This window comes from Taeniopygia guttata, chromosome 9 (genome assembly GCF_048771995.1).
Source record: "Taeniopygia guttata chromosome 9, bTaeGut7.mat, whole genome shotgun sequence".
NCBI lineage: Eukaryota > Metazoa > Chordata > Aves > Passeriformes > Estrildidae > Taeniopygia > Taeniopygia guttata.
The window spans coordinates 584,063-599,832 of record NC_133034.1 but is presented as its reverse complement, the minus strand read 5'-3'; the positions used below and the strand labels follow the sequence as shown (position 1 = coordinate 599,832).

The 15,770-nt window shown below is 40.0% G+C and overlaps 1 protein-coding gene across 3 annotated transcripts in view; it reads left to right on the top strand.

Moving 5' to 3' along the window:
- CLSTN2 (calsyntenin 2) overlaps positions 1 to 15,770 on the top strand; it is a 354,435-nt gene that overhangs the window by 312,824 nt on the left and 25,841 nt on the right. For all 3 annotated transcript variants that reach the window (XM_072933585.1, XM_072933586.1, XM_072933587.1), the window contains one exon: positions 7,884 to 8,046. In XM_072933585.1, coding sequence (XP_072789686.1) covers positions 7,884 to 8,046 — 163 coding nt within the window. The remainder of the gene's footprint in view (positions 1 to 7,883; positions 8,047 to 15,770) is intronic.

The following is a 15,770-nucleotide window of genomic DNA, read 5'->3' as shown; positions in this document are numbered from 1 at the left end:
CTTGTGCAATGCACCATTGACAGATTGTGGGACTGTTTCTCATGCCTTGGGGAAGAACTCGCCATTGATAATGTTCCACTGGTGCAGTGTTATTAATGGAAGGCACTGTAAAAGCCAACTTTGGGGTGTTGTCTGGGTGCAGTGGAAGAGTGAAAAAACAATCCTTAAGGTCCACAGTCAGGATGTACCAGGAAGCAGGTATCATTGTAGGGGGAGGCATACCAGCTTGCAAATGCCCATGCCCTCCATCACCAAATGGATTTTTCTTAGGTCATAGAGCCACCTCCATTTACGAGATTTCTTTTTTACAACCAATACAGCGATGTTCCAAGGGCTCATCAATGGCTCTATGTGTCCTTGAGCTAGCTGTTCTTGTACTAATGATTTTAGGGCATCTAGCTTCTTTCTTTAAAGGAGCCACTGTGGTATCCACAATGTTTTGATTTTCATGACACTGCTGAAACTAAAACACAAGCACTGCAAACCCAAACACACTGTTCCTGTTTCATTGCCTGGGGCTACAATTTCCTGCCTCTGTATCCCTGTGCCCCAGTGAGAGGCAGCCTGGATGCCTGCCTTGGGGCTGGGGTCCAGCTATTCATCATGGCTGTGGAGGTGCTGCTCAGACCTTCCTCACTGTCCCACATGCATGGAGTGGCTCTGAAACAATGACAAAACACACAGACTGAGTGGTAAACAATTTCAGAACTGGTATGGGATACTTTTACACCCTTTAACACAGTAGCCCGTGTTAAAAATCCATCCCCACTCAAACTCCCCATGCAGGCAAAACTTCCCTCTGCCACAGGTTAAGAGGTGCACCAGTGATGTAAGGCCAGATCATAGCTGTTTGGCTCTTAGGATTTTTGATCAACACAGGATTACTGCTTAAACCCTGTGTGGGCCCACCGAGGCCAACAATGGAAGATCACACAGGTGTGGTAGACCATGATGGAGGCCACGTGTTGGCAGAGATAATGGTGATGTCTGCCCCTGTGTCTATGTCCAAGACTGGAGCACCAAGATGTTTCCTATTACCATCCGAGTAGTAGTTGCCTCTGGGCAGTTTTCCTTATCTCCTGTTAATAGGCCCATCAATGTCTTGCCACATGACTCAGAGATAACACTCTCCAGGGGCCAGTTCTGTTTAACAGGTGATTAAGGACACACCTTGTGACTCAGAATAACATCAGCCCATTGTGAGATGCTCCGCCCAGGGGGAGGAGCTAGGCATTCCCACCTGGATAAATCCGGGGATTTCTAGACAGAGAGGCAGCCTTTCCACAGGTTTCCGAGAAGACACAGCAACCACATATGCCATTCCAAGAGGACTGAAGCCACTCCAATTTGGACTGCTACCAGCATGCTGGCCAGAGGGGTGTCAGGTTGTATTCTGATTTTGTCAGTGGTCCTCTTTCTGTATCATTGCATGTATTTTTGTTTTTTTTCCTTTTTCACAATAAATTGTATTTCTGACTGTGAGATTATATATCAATGTCTCCTTCCCATATGCAGTGTATTTTCCTTCCATCCTGTCTTAATTACTATTTCCATACTCTATCTATTGGCACTGCAGGGACAGGGTGTATTGATTTTACAGATAGAGGAAAAGATGTCGTGTGAAGGAGCTGCTGAAGGATAGGTGTTGAGCATGAAACACAAAGAGAGTATCTTCAAAAAAAGCCCTGGCACGTAATACTAATATTTTAGAGCTTTATTTAAAGTTTTCTGAAGAGGTTGTGGAGATATTGGAGACCTATCTGCAATCTGCACACCTTCAGTTAGTGATCAGGAATATCAAACCCTTTCCCAGAGATGTTTTAATTATTTCCAGGGAAGCATTAGTGAAGTTGAGTAAAGCAAACTCATGTGGTAAATATGTCCTAATGAGGAGTCTATTACTGAGGCAGAATAAATAATGCTACAAGATACAACAATTCACGTGACTGAATGGATTTGATTAGTCAGTGTTCGCGCTTCAGTTTTATTTCTAAAAGCTCTTCCCCAAAATGAATATGCTGACAGACTGCACTGTAGCACAAAGCCAATTTCTAGTGCATATCTGTTGATTCCCACAAAAGCAGACTTTTACCATAAAACCACATATTCATGGCAGAAACAGATTTTTGTTCATTGTATTAGAAAACAGAAAGGTACCATGTAACCCAGGGGCCCCCAGTGAAGCAATGCCATCCTTCACACTGAGTATCTGCATACTGAATTACACACTTGAGATCTACCAGGATATTTTTAGCAGTGTTTTCTTCTGTTCCTGGTGATGTAGGGATGGTTAAAAAAAAAATTTAAAAAAAAAAAAAAAAAGGAAAGAAAGAAATTAGACGTGTTTATAGACAATGAGAACAAGGAGAAAAAGAGCCCAAACTTTTTTCCCTATAGCACTTAATCAGCTTTGCAGGTAGATCAGCTACTGAAATTTGAAACAAAGATTTATTACAAGAAATCAAAAGGAAGCAACAGCAATGCCCCAAGGTATCTCCTTTTCTTCTTTTAAACTAACGTGCCTTAATTGCAGACATCTGTGGATGAGAACTGACATTAGGAAAACAATTAGGATAATAAATGAGATTCTAAAGTAACAGATAAAAGCTCATTCAATATCTTTAAAGATCCCATTTCAGAGATAACCATGTTTTATCCCAGAGTGGGAGAGGGGAAAGGCTCTCTATGCTCACTTGTGAATTGCCTTCATGCAAAACTCACCGATCTTGGGCAGAATGACTCAGCTGCCTAAAATGCTAAATTTTTTAAAATTTACATATGTAAATACACATCTTTCGCTGAATAATTGCAAATATATGTAACTTCTTTAATTTTATATGAAATCCATTGCCAACCAATTCCAAATATTATCTTTTTTAGGCTTCCTTGTTGCGGGGCATTACTGCTTAGTTCCCGATTCAAAGTTTAATGAAACAGTCTTCCAGAACTTTCCTTTTAGCTCCCTATTTGTAAACAGTGCAGTGTTTTCTCTCAATACTATAAAAATATGTTCAAAATACATAATAAAAATATTTATAAATATTTAAAAAATATATAAAAAACCTATCAAAATTATTGGAATCAACAGAAAAAGAGCAATTCCACACCTTGTAATTTTTCAAAAAGCTCTTTCAGAAGGATTTTTTTTGGAGATGGAGAGAAAAATGTGGTGTTTTTTAAACTGAAATCAATACCCCTCTCTCCATCCAATTGTCATCTATTTTCAGTGCTCTGAACTGGGGTAATGGGGGCCTTAACTGAAACAGACCCACAAAGCATTTGGCTGCTTTCAGAACAAGGCAGGAGGGTTGACCAGGGGACTGTGGCTGAGGGAATAATGCCAATGCCATTAAGATTCCCTGTATTTTTTGCCTACTTCAGTGAGGGGATATAAAAATGCAGAGTTGTCCACTTTGAAAAGCCTGTCCATTGTCACTTTTCCCTTAGCACTGCAGGTCTGCTGTTTTTCCCTAAGGCTGCCTCCCCCCAGGCCAAACAAGCCCAATTCCCTCAGCCTCTCCTCACATAGCCAGAGCTGGCACTTCTGCTGGTTCTCCACTGAATTCACTCCAGTTTATGGAAATACTCCTTGTATTTAGGGTCCCAAAGCAGGCACAATGTTTTAAATGTGCTCTAATTAATTACAGCTAAGGATAGAGGTTAAGATGCTTTCTGCAAACAAGTGGTTCAGTCAGACCACTTTTGTCAACTGAATGAGTGGTTCAGACCACTTGGGTCAAAAGGATTTTTGTCTCATAGCTGCAGTAAGTGGTGCTATTTGCAGTGAGCAGAGCACTTTCTTTCCTTTCCTTCTTTCTGCTTTTGTTGAGGATGTTTGAATATGTTCTGAGAGCACTTCCTCAGCAAAGTCACAGGAAGCAGAAGATGGAAGCCACGCATGCCTCTCCAAGCCCTGAAGGGACACTCTCAGGTGTGCTCTGAGCAGCAAGGGGATATGCAGACCTGTTTTCCTGCTCAGGCTCCCTGGGGTGGCCAGACTGGGCTGTGCAGAGCTGTTTTCATGCTTGGGCTCTCCAGGCTGCTGAGGGGCACCAGAGGGATGTGCAGGAGCTCAGCAGAGGCTCACGGTGAGCATGACTAGCTCTTCACTAGCCACTTGGGGGAGCACAGGCTGCCTTGGTGTTGCAATCAAGCAGGTCAATGACCCTAATTCCAAGAGTGGCCCCAGCTGACCCAAGGGAGGCTCCAAGAGCTGGAAATTCTAGATTCTCCCAGGTGCATGCCAGGCCTGTTGGACAAAGCTGAAAAATGGGGCATTTTGCAGACCACCAATGTCTGATTCCAAGCATTACATGCTTCTCAGACCAAGAACTTTGGTTTCAGTCTTTTCCTGAGTATTCCAATATAAAGCACAAAAATCTGATGTTTTTCATTAGAAGATGCCAAGAGCCTAGGTCACATATTCCATAAGATTTATATGGAGGCTGTTTTCAGCTATTTCATAAAAGCATATTCCAATGCAATGGCTTGTAATCAGCACTAGAACTTCAGGCTGCTTCGTTCACTGTGATTTGATAAACACATTTTAGAGGCAGACTGGCATTGATAGAGTGATTATACCAAGATATCCACCAGTTTTGGAAAGCCCAACTCACTCTGTGATTTTATCTCATTATGATAGCTTTATAAATTAGATTTTAAAAATAAATTTCCAACTTGACAGCATTGAAATTTCTTTATTTACCAGTGTAGTAGATTTTATAATTTTATTTTCCTGGCTTCACTGCTTCATATTACATTCCATTGCCACAGTGAAATACATGCAGGGAAAAAACTGGCTTCCTGTCTTAAGAAGGCAAAGAAGGTGTCTGAAACAACAGCATAACAAATGACGTACCACAATTTTTATTTCATTATTTTGTTGCTTGTGAAATGGCCAGCCATGAAGTACTACCTGCTGCTGAATCACTGGGATGTGTTCCAGAGGTTGGAAGTAATTTTTTGTTTCTTTGTACAAATAAGTAAAAACTTATTTGTTTTTACACTGGGGCCCAGTACAGATACTGAAATATGGTTTAGAGGAATAGACGTGTGTCTGTGTCACTAAGCTGAATTGAAATTCGGTGACAATTAAGATAACCAACAAGTACTGTTTAAATCTCAGGAACAACCAAAACGAGACTGTAAGTCTCATCCTTCAAAACAACATTTGATGTGTTTATGTGTCAAAATTTAAGGAAATGGTGGTAAGTGAGGGTTTGAGGACATCACCACGCTGTCTGCACTTGCATTGTCATATGTTTCAGAATGTATAAGAAAAAAAAAGTTACTGAGTACTTTGTGTGGCTATCCACAGCTGGACATCTGAATTTTCAGTATTTTTCTTGGAAACACTTGAGTCCAGTTGCAGGAGTCTTGAATTGTGGAATTTATGAAATGTTGTGTTTTCAGGAAGCATTTTCTTTGAAAAATGTAACTACCTAATGGAGTAATTACACTGGCTACACATTGTTGTGCTCTGTGTGTGTCATGCCCCAAAATGTTTTGGTTTGCTCTATCAAAGTGTTCTTGCTTTAGTTAAACATGAGGATTACTCACTCATTGGGGTGCACCTAGGGCATCCCACATGATGCAGTTCAGGGTTGCAAAACAGAAACAGTGTGGAACAGTTCTCCACAAAGTGTCAGATATCCATCCTGTAGATTTGGCCATGCAAGGTCTCTCAAAACCAGGTTTTGTTTTCTATGAAATGCCAGCTGCATGTGGCTGTGATGAGGGCAGGGGCTTGGCAAACTGTTTATCCTTGAAAGGCAGGACTGCATAATGCTGTTGGTGGTTGGTGTTTGTTCAATAACGTGTTCAGTCTTCCAATTTATTTACTTTCAGTTTTGGTTTCAGCTCGTTTAACCTTCAGAAAACATTTGTGCTATCTGCTGCTCCCTCCAGCAGCCCCTTGCTGCATTTATCTCTTGCTGTGGAGCCACAATGTCTGCAGTAAGAAATATATCCATTTGAAATAGAAGTAATTAAGTTCTTGTTGAAATGTCTTCTGGAACAAAACATTAGCTTTCGCTTTCAAAGGGCAGATATTGCCCCAGATCACCTGGCCAAGGACAAAGTGTTATGTTAAAACATCACTTTCTGCTTGCTTCTGTGAAACAGCATGCATACCTGCATTCAAGCACTTCCATTTCTTAATGCATCAAAACAAGGATCTCCCCAGAACAAAAAGTACCATTGTTGTAACTATTCTTTTGTTTTTTAAAAAATGCACTCATCCTACCAGTTTGCTGTGATTTATTCATTTGAACTTTTTAACTGAAAGATACAACAACAGAAAAAAATAATTGGGCAGACATTGATATTTGCACACCAGACTTCTGTCTCAAGAGGCATGGGTTCAGCCACCTGTACATTTCCAAACTAAAGCTGAATTTGGCCATCCTGCAGTAATCCCTGGTTGTCCAGCTCAGAAATTCATATGTGATTTGACACTAATGTTGTCATCCTGAAAGTATGTTGTAACTGTGGCCGTTGCTTTTCAAAGCTCGTGGGTATCAGCGAAGTCATAAAGACGCTCATTTTCCCACTATCTGGGAAAAAGCTCAATGCCAAAAGACGAAGGGTGGAGAAGAGGTGAGTCCCCTGCCCAAGCCTGCAGACTGCTGGTCCCTCTGTGTTGCACAGAGCATGGCCCAGGTCCTTTTAGCACTGTCAAGGTCCTGGCAGGTTGCACAGGACTTTCTAAGTACTGATGGGATAAGTAATAATGGCAATCATTGGTAATAACTCATCAGTCCAATGACTAAGGGCTGTACATTTTCTTAATCTGAACATAATAGGGATGCTCAGTAACTATGCCAGTACACCCTCTGTGTATCTTACATGAAGTATTCTGTTTTCAACAGAAACTAGATACAAGCATTAAGAAACTAATATTATTGTCTTAATTTGAAAAGACAGATGCCTGCTAAAGAAGGCAGGAGCCTCTCTTGAAATGGAAAATGTAAGCCCCCTCTCTCTGAATTATTATAATTTTGAAATTAAGGGGCTCCCAGGCAAAGAGATGGGAATAGGATTAATAGTTCTTTATTAGGAAAAAATAAAAATTAAAATGTAGTAATACAAAACAACACTGACAGAGTCAGAATCCAACCTGACAGCCTGTGGGTCAGTGTGGTGGCATTAGTCCCATTAAATGGTGGCTACAGTCCTCCTGCAGGTGTGTTTTTGTTGAAGCAGTCATCCGGTAAAAGGGTGGAGTTTTCCTCTGAAGGTCTAGTGGTGGTGTAGATGGGCCTGGTCTTTCTCTGGAAATCCGGCGGAAAAGATAGCTGCTCCTCTGGAATCCAGTGGGAAAAGGCTGACTGTGGTGTTCCAAAATCTACTATTATATTCAGGTAGGAATTCTTGGCTCCTCCCCCTAGGCAGAGCATCTCCCAAGGGGATGATGGAATTTTATCAGCCATGCAGTGACACTCAATGGCCCACTAACAGAAGATATCTCCTGGAGGGAGGATTGGTTGTGGAAGAGATAAAGGAAACTGCCCCACCTCTAACCAATGGCAATAGAATACATACCCCCAGCCACATCTTGCTTTTGCAACCTAAGACAATTATGTATTAGGAAATATGAAAATACAGATTTAATACCAAATTATCTGATTTTTCTAATTCCTATCCATGTCTTGTTTTCAGAGTGTGTTTTAAGAATCCTCTATTTATCACATTTATTTTGCAAATATATATTTTGCCAAGAGTATTTATCAACATTGTTTTGTCTTTCATTAATGTTAGAGACATAGAAATTACAGTAACATTATTTGCCATAACTGAAATTTGGAAACACAATTTAAAAACCATATAGGACATAAAAAGTCAGTCACTGTAAGAGCTAACTAATACTTTGCTCTGTCTCCCAGATCTGTGACAAGGAGTGGCACTACTACGTGGTCAACGTGGAGTTCCCCGTGGTGACGCTGTACATGGACGGGACAACGTACGAGCCGTATCTGGTGACCAACGACTGGCCCATCCACCCCTCCCACATCGCCATGCAGCTCACAGTGGGGGCTTGCTGGCAAGGTAAAATCACACCAGCTAACAGACAACACTATCAGGAGTTCAGGGCAAGAAAGAATCTTGCTTGTCTCACTGATTGTATAGGCAATAAACTGCTAAAAGATTGATGGTATTAAATCAGGTGTAAATCCAGAATTGCCAATGAATCAAGCCCAAGGATGAAATGGACAGGATATTAACAGTGGCTTTGCATTTTTGTCACCTGAAGAAATATTGGCTACAGTTTGTCTATTCAGTGTGAAAGACCGTTTTCTTTATCTTTTGTTTTCACTTCTTTTGGTTGTTTCCCTTGTTTTCCAGCCTTAAGCAAACTATCTAGATACTAAAGAACTCCAGCTATCTCTTTTCAGTCCCTGCCTTATATTTCTTTTACAACTCATGGCCCAGTCCTGGGCTCTTCATGCTGGATGTATCTCACCAGCAATTCCAGTAATTTACTTGATTCACCCACTCACTTTTACCACTGCTGTACACCAGTGGTAAAAGTGAGAGTAAAATAAATCCAAAAGTCCAAACTCCTGAGCCATATGGGGATTTGCTTAAATATTACCTTTCTTTGTTTTCTACCCTTTATAATCCAGTTCTTCTCATTCTTTTTACCTAGTCCCTACACCTATTTATTTCTGTTTTCTGCCTTATACCTGAAGTACTCCTTTTTCTCTGCTTGTCTGTTTTTATAAATTTGTCTCCATTACCCTTCCATGTTGATTTTCTATTTACACTGTCTTTTTTCCACTTAAATAATGAATTGAAGGAAACTATAATTAGGGGGGAAAAATGCTTTAACGTATACTGTATATCTTCCCCACTCTTTCACGTAGTCTCACTTCCTCCATTATCACCTTGTTTACCAATTTGATCTCTGCTTATTTGCAAAATTTGGACATCTTATTCATGGCAGGGCTGTTCAGTGTAAATAGTACTTGAAGCAAATTCAGCTGTTAGATTATGAGTGGGGTAAAGATCTAATCTTTACTTTGATGACAACATGCAGAAATGAAGCTGCACTAACCCTAAAAACAAAATTTAGTTAGTTGACAATATTAATAATTATTGGAGGTGTGATAAGCTGGTCAGCATTGCACTAATCCCATATACTTGGAAAAGAATAGACTGTTTCTTGTCTAGCTGGTGTTCGCATGTGTTCATTTTTTTGTTATGCAATATTGGTGCAGTACTTTTAGATCAAAGTTCCAGAGTTAGAAAATGCAAATGTCATTGTAAATTTAGTTCTTTCCAGACATGAGCAAATGCCATAGAGGCTGTGAATAATCATGGAGTACTGCCTTCTGAAAAATCACCCTTTCTCTGTAGCTGTGCTAAAAAAATTCATTGTAATCCCTTACTTCATATTTATACAAGGTTCTTCTGCATAGGTCAACATAAATGTTTTTGTGCATTATCATATTACTTCTGCCCCTTATCTTCTTTCATCCACACTTAGTGTTTTTGTTACTCTCTAAAAGCAATCTTTAGTGTTTTGGGGTTTTTTGTCCTAGAAGTCTTCGTATTGCTGGGAATCCACTCCCTTCAGCCCTCACCCGAATCTCATGTTAATCATGCTGCAAGTGCCATGTCTGGGGGCCCGTGGAGCAGTTCACAGTTCCACAGCTTGTTCTGTGGAACAACCCCTGCCTAAGCAAAAGCTGTGCCAGCTTTGCCACAGCCCTGCATCCGTGGGGTTCATCTGCCCCCAAGGCAGCTGAGAACAACAACAATAATCTTGCTCCCTCTGCACCTCTGTCTCCTTGTCTCAAATTGGGAAGAGAAGGAATTAGGCTCATATAGGCTCTGAATACAATCCGGCTGCAGACTATATTTCATATTTAAGCTGTTAAAAAAATAAAAAGTGGTGATTGTTTTCAAACATTTTTATTTTTGCCTGGGATAATTTGGTGGCTTAATTAATAACAATTCAGGATAAAAGTCTTCTTCCTTTTTGGTGAAACACGTGATTTACACTACTGAAATCATACCTATAGCTGCCATTAATATTTACTGCAATATTAGGTTATTGCTCTTTTCATAGTGAGAGAATTTGAGCTCCTCAAAAGTAGAAACAAATTTTCCACCTCATGAAAATGCTAAAATTTAGTAATACAGTGTGCTGAAGATTCTGATAAACTATCATGTGTCAGGCAAAAAGATAAACTTTTAATGATTGTGTGAAACAAGATTTCAAAATAGTGCTTTTGACAAAGCTTATCATTTGGTACATTTGTTTTGATCACCTCAAACTATTTTAAATGAATGGTGTGTAAAGTCACCTTGTTAATAAGATTCAGCACTGTATTTCAGTATGTGAAATAGTAATTAATTAACATAGAAAACCAATCTATTATAGTCAAAGCAATAATTTTCAAAGTTTGTATATTTCAAGAAAAAGAGGCTCTATCAAATAAATCTTTTAACTATATATACTTTCTGTGAAACTGTTATTAAGTCTACTTAAACTAATACATTTTAGCCAGTAGCAATAGTCTAAACCTCTACATTTTCACATTATAAAGCTGCTTTACAACATTCTGTGGTTTATTTCAGTAAAATATATGGTGATTTTGGTGTCATAAACCATTCAGGAGTCTCCTTGTTAAGAGGATATGAAGAAGTTCCAGTTCTAGTTTGCTAAGACTACTTCCTTTCTTTTAATCAAAGCACTGGCAGAAAGTGTTAGTGTTCAGGGACACACATAATCACGGGATATGATCATATGCAGGTGCTTTTATTAAGAGCTCTGGGAATCAGGGGTCCAGACCCAAATCTGACTCCAACATGGCTTTCGAGCTGACTATATTTTATATTCTATCGTTATATAACTTACATATTAATTATTAAACTTATATTGTTCTATTGTATACATTGACATGAGTTTCTCGTGATCTTTCTTAGGTCCCTGACCACAGTTTCTCATGATTATTCTTATGATTAAACAGTAATTCTATTTAATTACTAAACAATCATCACATCTAACAATTATATCATTTATCATGTACTAGCTACACAGGTGCAGTTCTAGTAAGGTACAGTCTTCCTGTACTCAGGGTATTTATTTTCTTTTCAGGGCCTACTAAGCTTAATTTTCCTTTTAACCCTAAATCCCCATGATTTTAAACCCTTTTACTATCAAAAGGAACACTGCTCTTACCTCTTCCTTCAGAAAGGGCAAGATCTTCTTTCCTGTCTTTACTGAACCACTTTACAGTTCTGAGTACACAGCATCTGTTTGTCAAAGTCAAATTATTTGAAAAACAGTCTCAACTCAGACAAGTAAATGAATCAGAAGAAATAACATTCCTTTTTTCTTCACACACTGACTTTGATTTGCTGACAGCCAAAAATCATTGTGGCTGTGGGGCAACTGAAGGACTGGCATGGGAGCAGGAGGAGTGTATTTAAAAGACAGTGAAAAATCAAGAACAAAAATTGCAATTTCCTCTGTTAGCACTAATAGGAAAATCTACTACTGCTATGAGGTATTTACCCTCTTGTAGATGAAAATGTTCAGCTCTGGTCTGGAAACTGGAATTGTTCTGCTGCTTCTTCAGGAGCCTGAGTGTCCTCTGGGATACTAGTCACTCCTTGAGCCCTGATTTTTCCATCACTTACACTGGTCCTCATCCTGGGGCTCAGCAGCAAGCACCATGCCTGCACCTCCACCTTGTCTTTCTCAGAGTTATAGCCTGAAGGGATCTTGGACATGGAAAATTCTTTTCTTTAAAATTATTGTTGCCTATTATTAATATTTCAATGCCTGAGTAACTGTTTTCTGACTTTTATAGCCTTGTTTATAGCATCCATTATGAAAAGTTGGGCTGTTTCTTATTTCTACCTTCAGCTGCTCAAGTGAAATATAAGAGCAGTTTAAGATCAGTGCTGTTCTCCCAACCATGAAAACAAACTGAATGTGCTATTCCTCAGGCTTATGTGACAAATTCAAATTTTAGCCTATGGTGTGCTCACTTGGTTTGTCTGTGGCATAAGCAAATATCTCCTACACCTTTACCCTTTACATCAGGCAATGTAAAAATCTTGCCTGATTTGTTTGTTCCTGATTTTATGCAGAATTTCTTTAAATAATGTGAGTTGAGTTATAGGACTCTCCAAGAAGTAGGGATAATTAGCCTTTTTCCTGAAGGGCAGATTCTTGGAGGCAAGCAGGGAGTGAAGATAGTTGAATCAGCAGAAAGCCAGCCTTTAAAAGTGATGGAAAAGACCCTTCCTCGGGTCTGTCGGGCACTGGGTGAAGTTTACTGCAGCCCAGGAAATGGCCCAATTACTTAAAACCAAGCCTAGGGAATGGTTCCCAGTTCTAATGACTCTGCACATGAGGAAAGCTGCATGATTTGTTCTGGCATAATCAATATGAACTTTATCTACTACTAAAAATTAGGTATACTGTATGTTACTGTGGTATAATTTTCCTTTTTTAATCTAAAACCCTTAGTTCTTTCTTCAGGCATCTTACTAAAAGGAAGATCTAAGCAGAGCTACCTCATTGATTTAGGGTCCTTCACAGTGGTTAGCCTAGAGTGAATTCTTTTTTTGTGCAGTTGATGTTAAGTACTGCTATACTTGAGTGGGGGTGGTTTATTAGAGGGTAGGAGTTTAAGCATTATCTTTAAGCTGAAGTGTTGATGTTGGTTTGGCTACATGTCACCCAGGAGCATTGACAGGTAGCACCTAAGCACAGCAAAGTGCCAGCCTTCATGCATGGCAAATCCCAATTTACTCCTTAGCTGGGATTTCAGTGATGTGAGGCCTGGGAAAAGGTAAGGCTGACCACAGAGCTAACTGGGTTCCTAGTGAGGGCAGAAACAAACACCTGGTACAGCCGTTCCTGGAATTAGCCCTTTCTGTACCCTCGTGAAGTTTGACGGCTTTCTCTGCAGGTACACATGGTTAATTATATAACTAACATCTTTAAAAATTTGCTCACATTACTGGTGAATTACTGGTGTCATTGATGATTATCAAGGGTGTGATTTTGATGTAGGTCAGGTTATTTAAGGTCAAAGTGCGGCTCTTTCTCTAATGGTGAAAGAAATTTTCAGGCAGAATTACTTTCAGAATATCTGAAGGACAAAATTTACCTGCTTGCACATCAGCCTTCTAGAGCAAAAGAGGCACCAAAGAGAACAGGAGGGAAGTGGCTCTGTGTCTGAACTGCTTCTTCCCTGAATGAGTATTAAAGCAGACATGGTCCATTGGGATAGAACTCCCCAAGGTTCTCATTACTACTTTTTCTTATTTAGCATAAAAATACTTTAATATTTTCCCTTTTGCCTTAAGAGTCTCAAGATATTTTCAAATAATAAAAAGGTGCAGCAAGGCGGGAGAGTCACCCATGCTCTGTGGGGATAAAGTGCAGTAGTTTATTTTTCCATGGGTCACATAAAAAAATCTGCATCACAGCAAGAATAGAATCAGAATTCACTATCTTCTGTTCTTAGTCTCCCTTTTAGGTTTTAACATCCTGTTTCGTTCTCCTGAGCAATGCAAACAAATTGTTAGCTTATCCTGGAGCACACCTTACAAGAGCTCACCCCATGAAGCTCTCCTCTGAGTTCATTATTTCTGATTCAGTTTATCTGAGGACATAGCAAATGGACCCTTTTACAGAGTGAGAAACTTCTCCCATTAAACCAAGGTTTATAGATTCCCACTCTGATCCCTTTATTGCTATACATTCAGGGGCAAAAGCAGACAGACGAAGGAAGCAAGTTATGTGATTTGGTAGTCTGATAATTTTTTGGCAGAAGACAGACTTCCTCATGGTTTCTCTGAAAAGATAAGGTCTTGAGTCCATACAAGGCATTTTGGAAGGCAAGGAGTTTGTGTATGGCTCTTAAAGATCTGTCAGGAAAGTAGTGACACAAGTGAATGGCTTGTCACAAGGTTATGCTGTAGCTTACCATGGCTGCAATTCACTGTTTCACATGTTATATCTAGCAGATATGTGATATCTGTGGCTGCAACGAGAGGCTGATTGCCAGGTAACTGTTCTTAACCCCTCTAAATTGTTCATCTGGCAGTCTTCAACTATTTATAAAAAGCATTTGTTTTCCTCCATGTGTACAAGGAGTCATCCCCACTAAACTGCCCCCAAGACAGACAGACATCTGCAACATATTCAGCAAAAATTAAGAAGGTTACTCTCCTGCATTTGATCTGGTGTGTTTGAAATTTCAGGCAGCAGCTGTAACTGTGCCTGTGCCTATTTATGTCTGTGCTAAGAACTGATATTGTAAAGTCTTGCTTTCATTGGCAGCGTGATCCCTCCCCACTCAGGGGTCTGTGGGGTCTCCTGCATGTCCTGCTGGGTGAGTCCGTCCCTGGCTGTGCCTTCTGCTGGGCTTGCTGTGAGCTCAGCCCTAGCAGTGAATGGCACAGGAGGGAACCAACACTCACAAGTGCTCAGAGGCTTTTAGGCTTCTTGTGGGAGGGAAACACCCTGGCCCCAGTGTAGGACATGCCTCTAGGCTGCACCTAATATCATAGGACACTACCTGTCAGCATACCCTGATATTATCTAGATATTATCTAGATATTATCAGCAGCAAAAAAGATCAGAAACAGCACAGAAGAATCTCAGTCCAGAAAACAGTTCTTATTTTAGCAAGTGAAAAGTATGATGCATGCTACTTTGACAATGACTAAGGAGTGAATATTATTATAGTGAATAATTATGATGTCATGGTTCCTCTGGATACCTCCACAGTCTGTTGACACCATCTTCCTTTTACAAGAGTTGAATTAATGCCAAAAGCCACCATCCATCCTCCTGTATCTGCTGGACTTCAGGAGTGTTGGTGCATGCTGGGTCAGGTGTGAAAAGAATTGCCCAATTTTATCAGCAAGATCTAAACAACCCTGTGGCCTGTGTTCCCTCACGACTGTGATGACAACCACAACATTTACATTTAAGGAAGAGAAAAAAATCAGTAGCTTCAAACATTTTTAATGTAAGGAATTGTAGTAAGAATAGTTGATGACTAAACTATAGTGTAGTTTCAGTCTTTTTTTGTGTTACAGACATTAACTTAATTCCCTGACAGCAGGGAAGGTTCTGTTTTCCTCTCTTGGCCCTATCATTCATCAGCCTTAACTACTTAACCATCCCCCAAGAATTAGCATCCAAAGCATATTAATCCATAGCAATCAATAAACATAGTGTTGAGTGAAACACAAGCTATAACACAGTTGAGGACTAGGTTTTTGCATTCTCTCAGAACTTACCAAAATCTTCTTGGAGATAAGCTGTATCTGAGCAGTGTTTCACTTGTAAGAAAGGGCAAAAAGACCCTGACAGCAAGTAAGTCCCATGAACCTTGCTGAGGCAATCCAAGTTAACTGGTTATCTTGAGCTCTGAAGAGAAACTGGAGATGCTGTGTTACAGAACTTATAAATTTGCATATACTTAACCATCATTACTGGAGCTCCACTTCATTCTTTGTGTAATCTATTTAGGTCTTCTTCATTATCCCAAAAAGGTTTTTTCTTAGTGTTGTTGCTTAGTGTTGTTTGTGCCAGAACCAAGAGCTCAAAGTGCCTTAAAGCAGTAAGGGCTGTTTAGGTCCAGCTCATGTAATTTCTCAGTTGTTTCTTAGCAGGTGGTAGCATCAATGCTGAGTCAAGTCCAGGCAGTGCTACTGAGCATCCTCCTGCCCAGTGAAGCCACTGACTCTGAGCTGCCTGTTGGCTGCATGGAGAGCATGAAATGAATCCT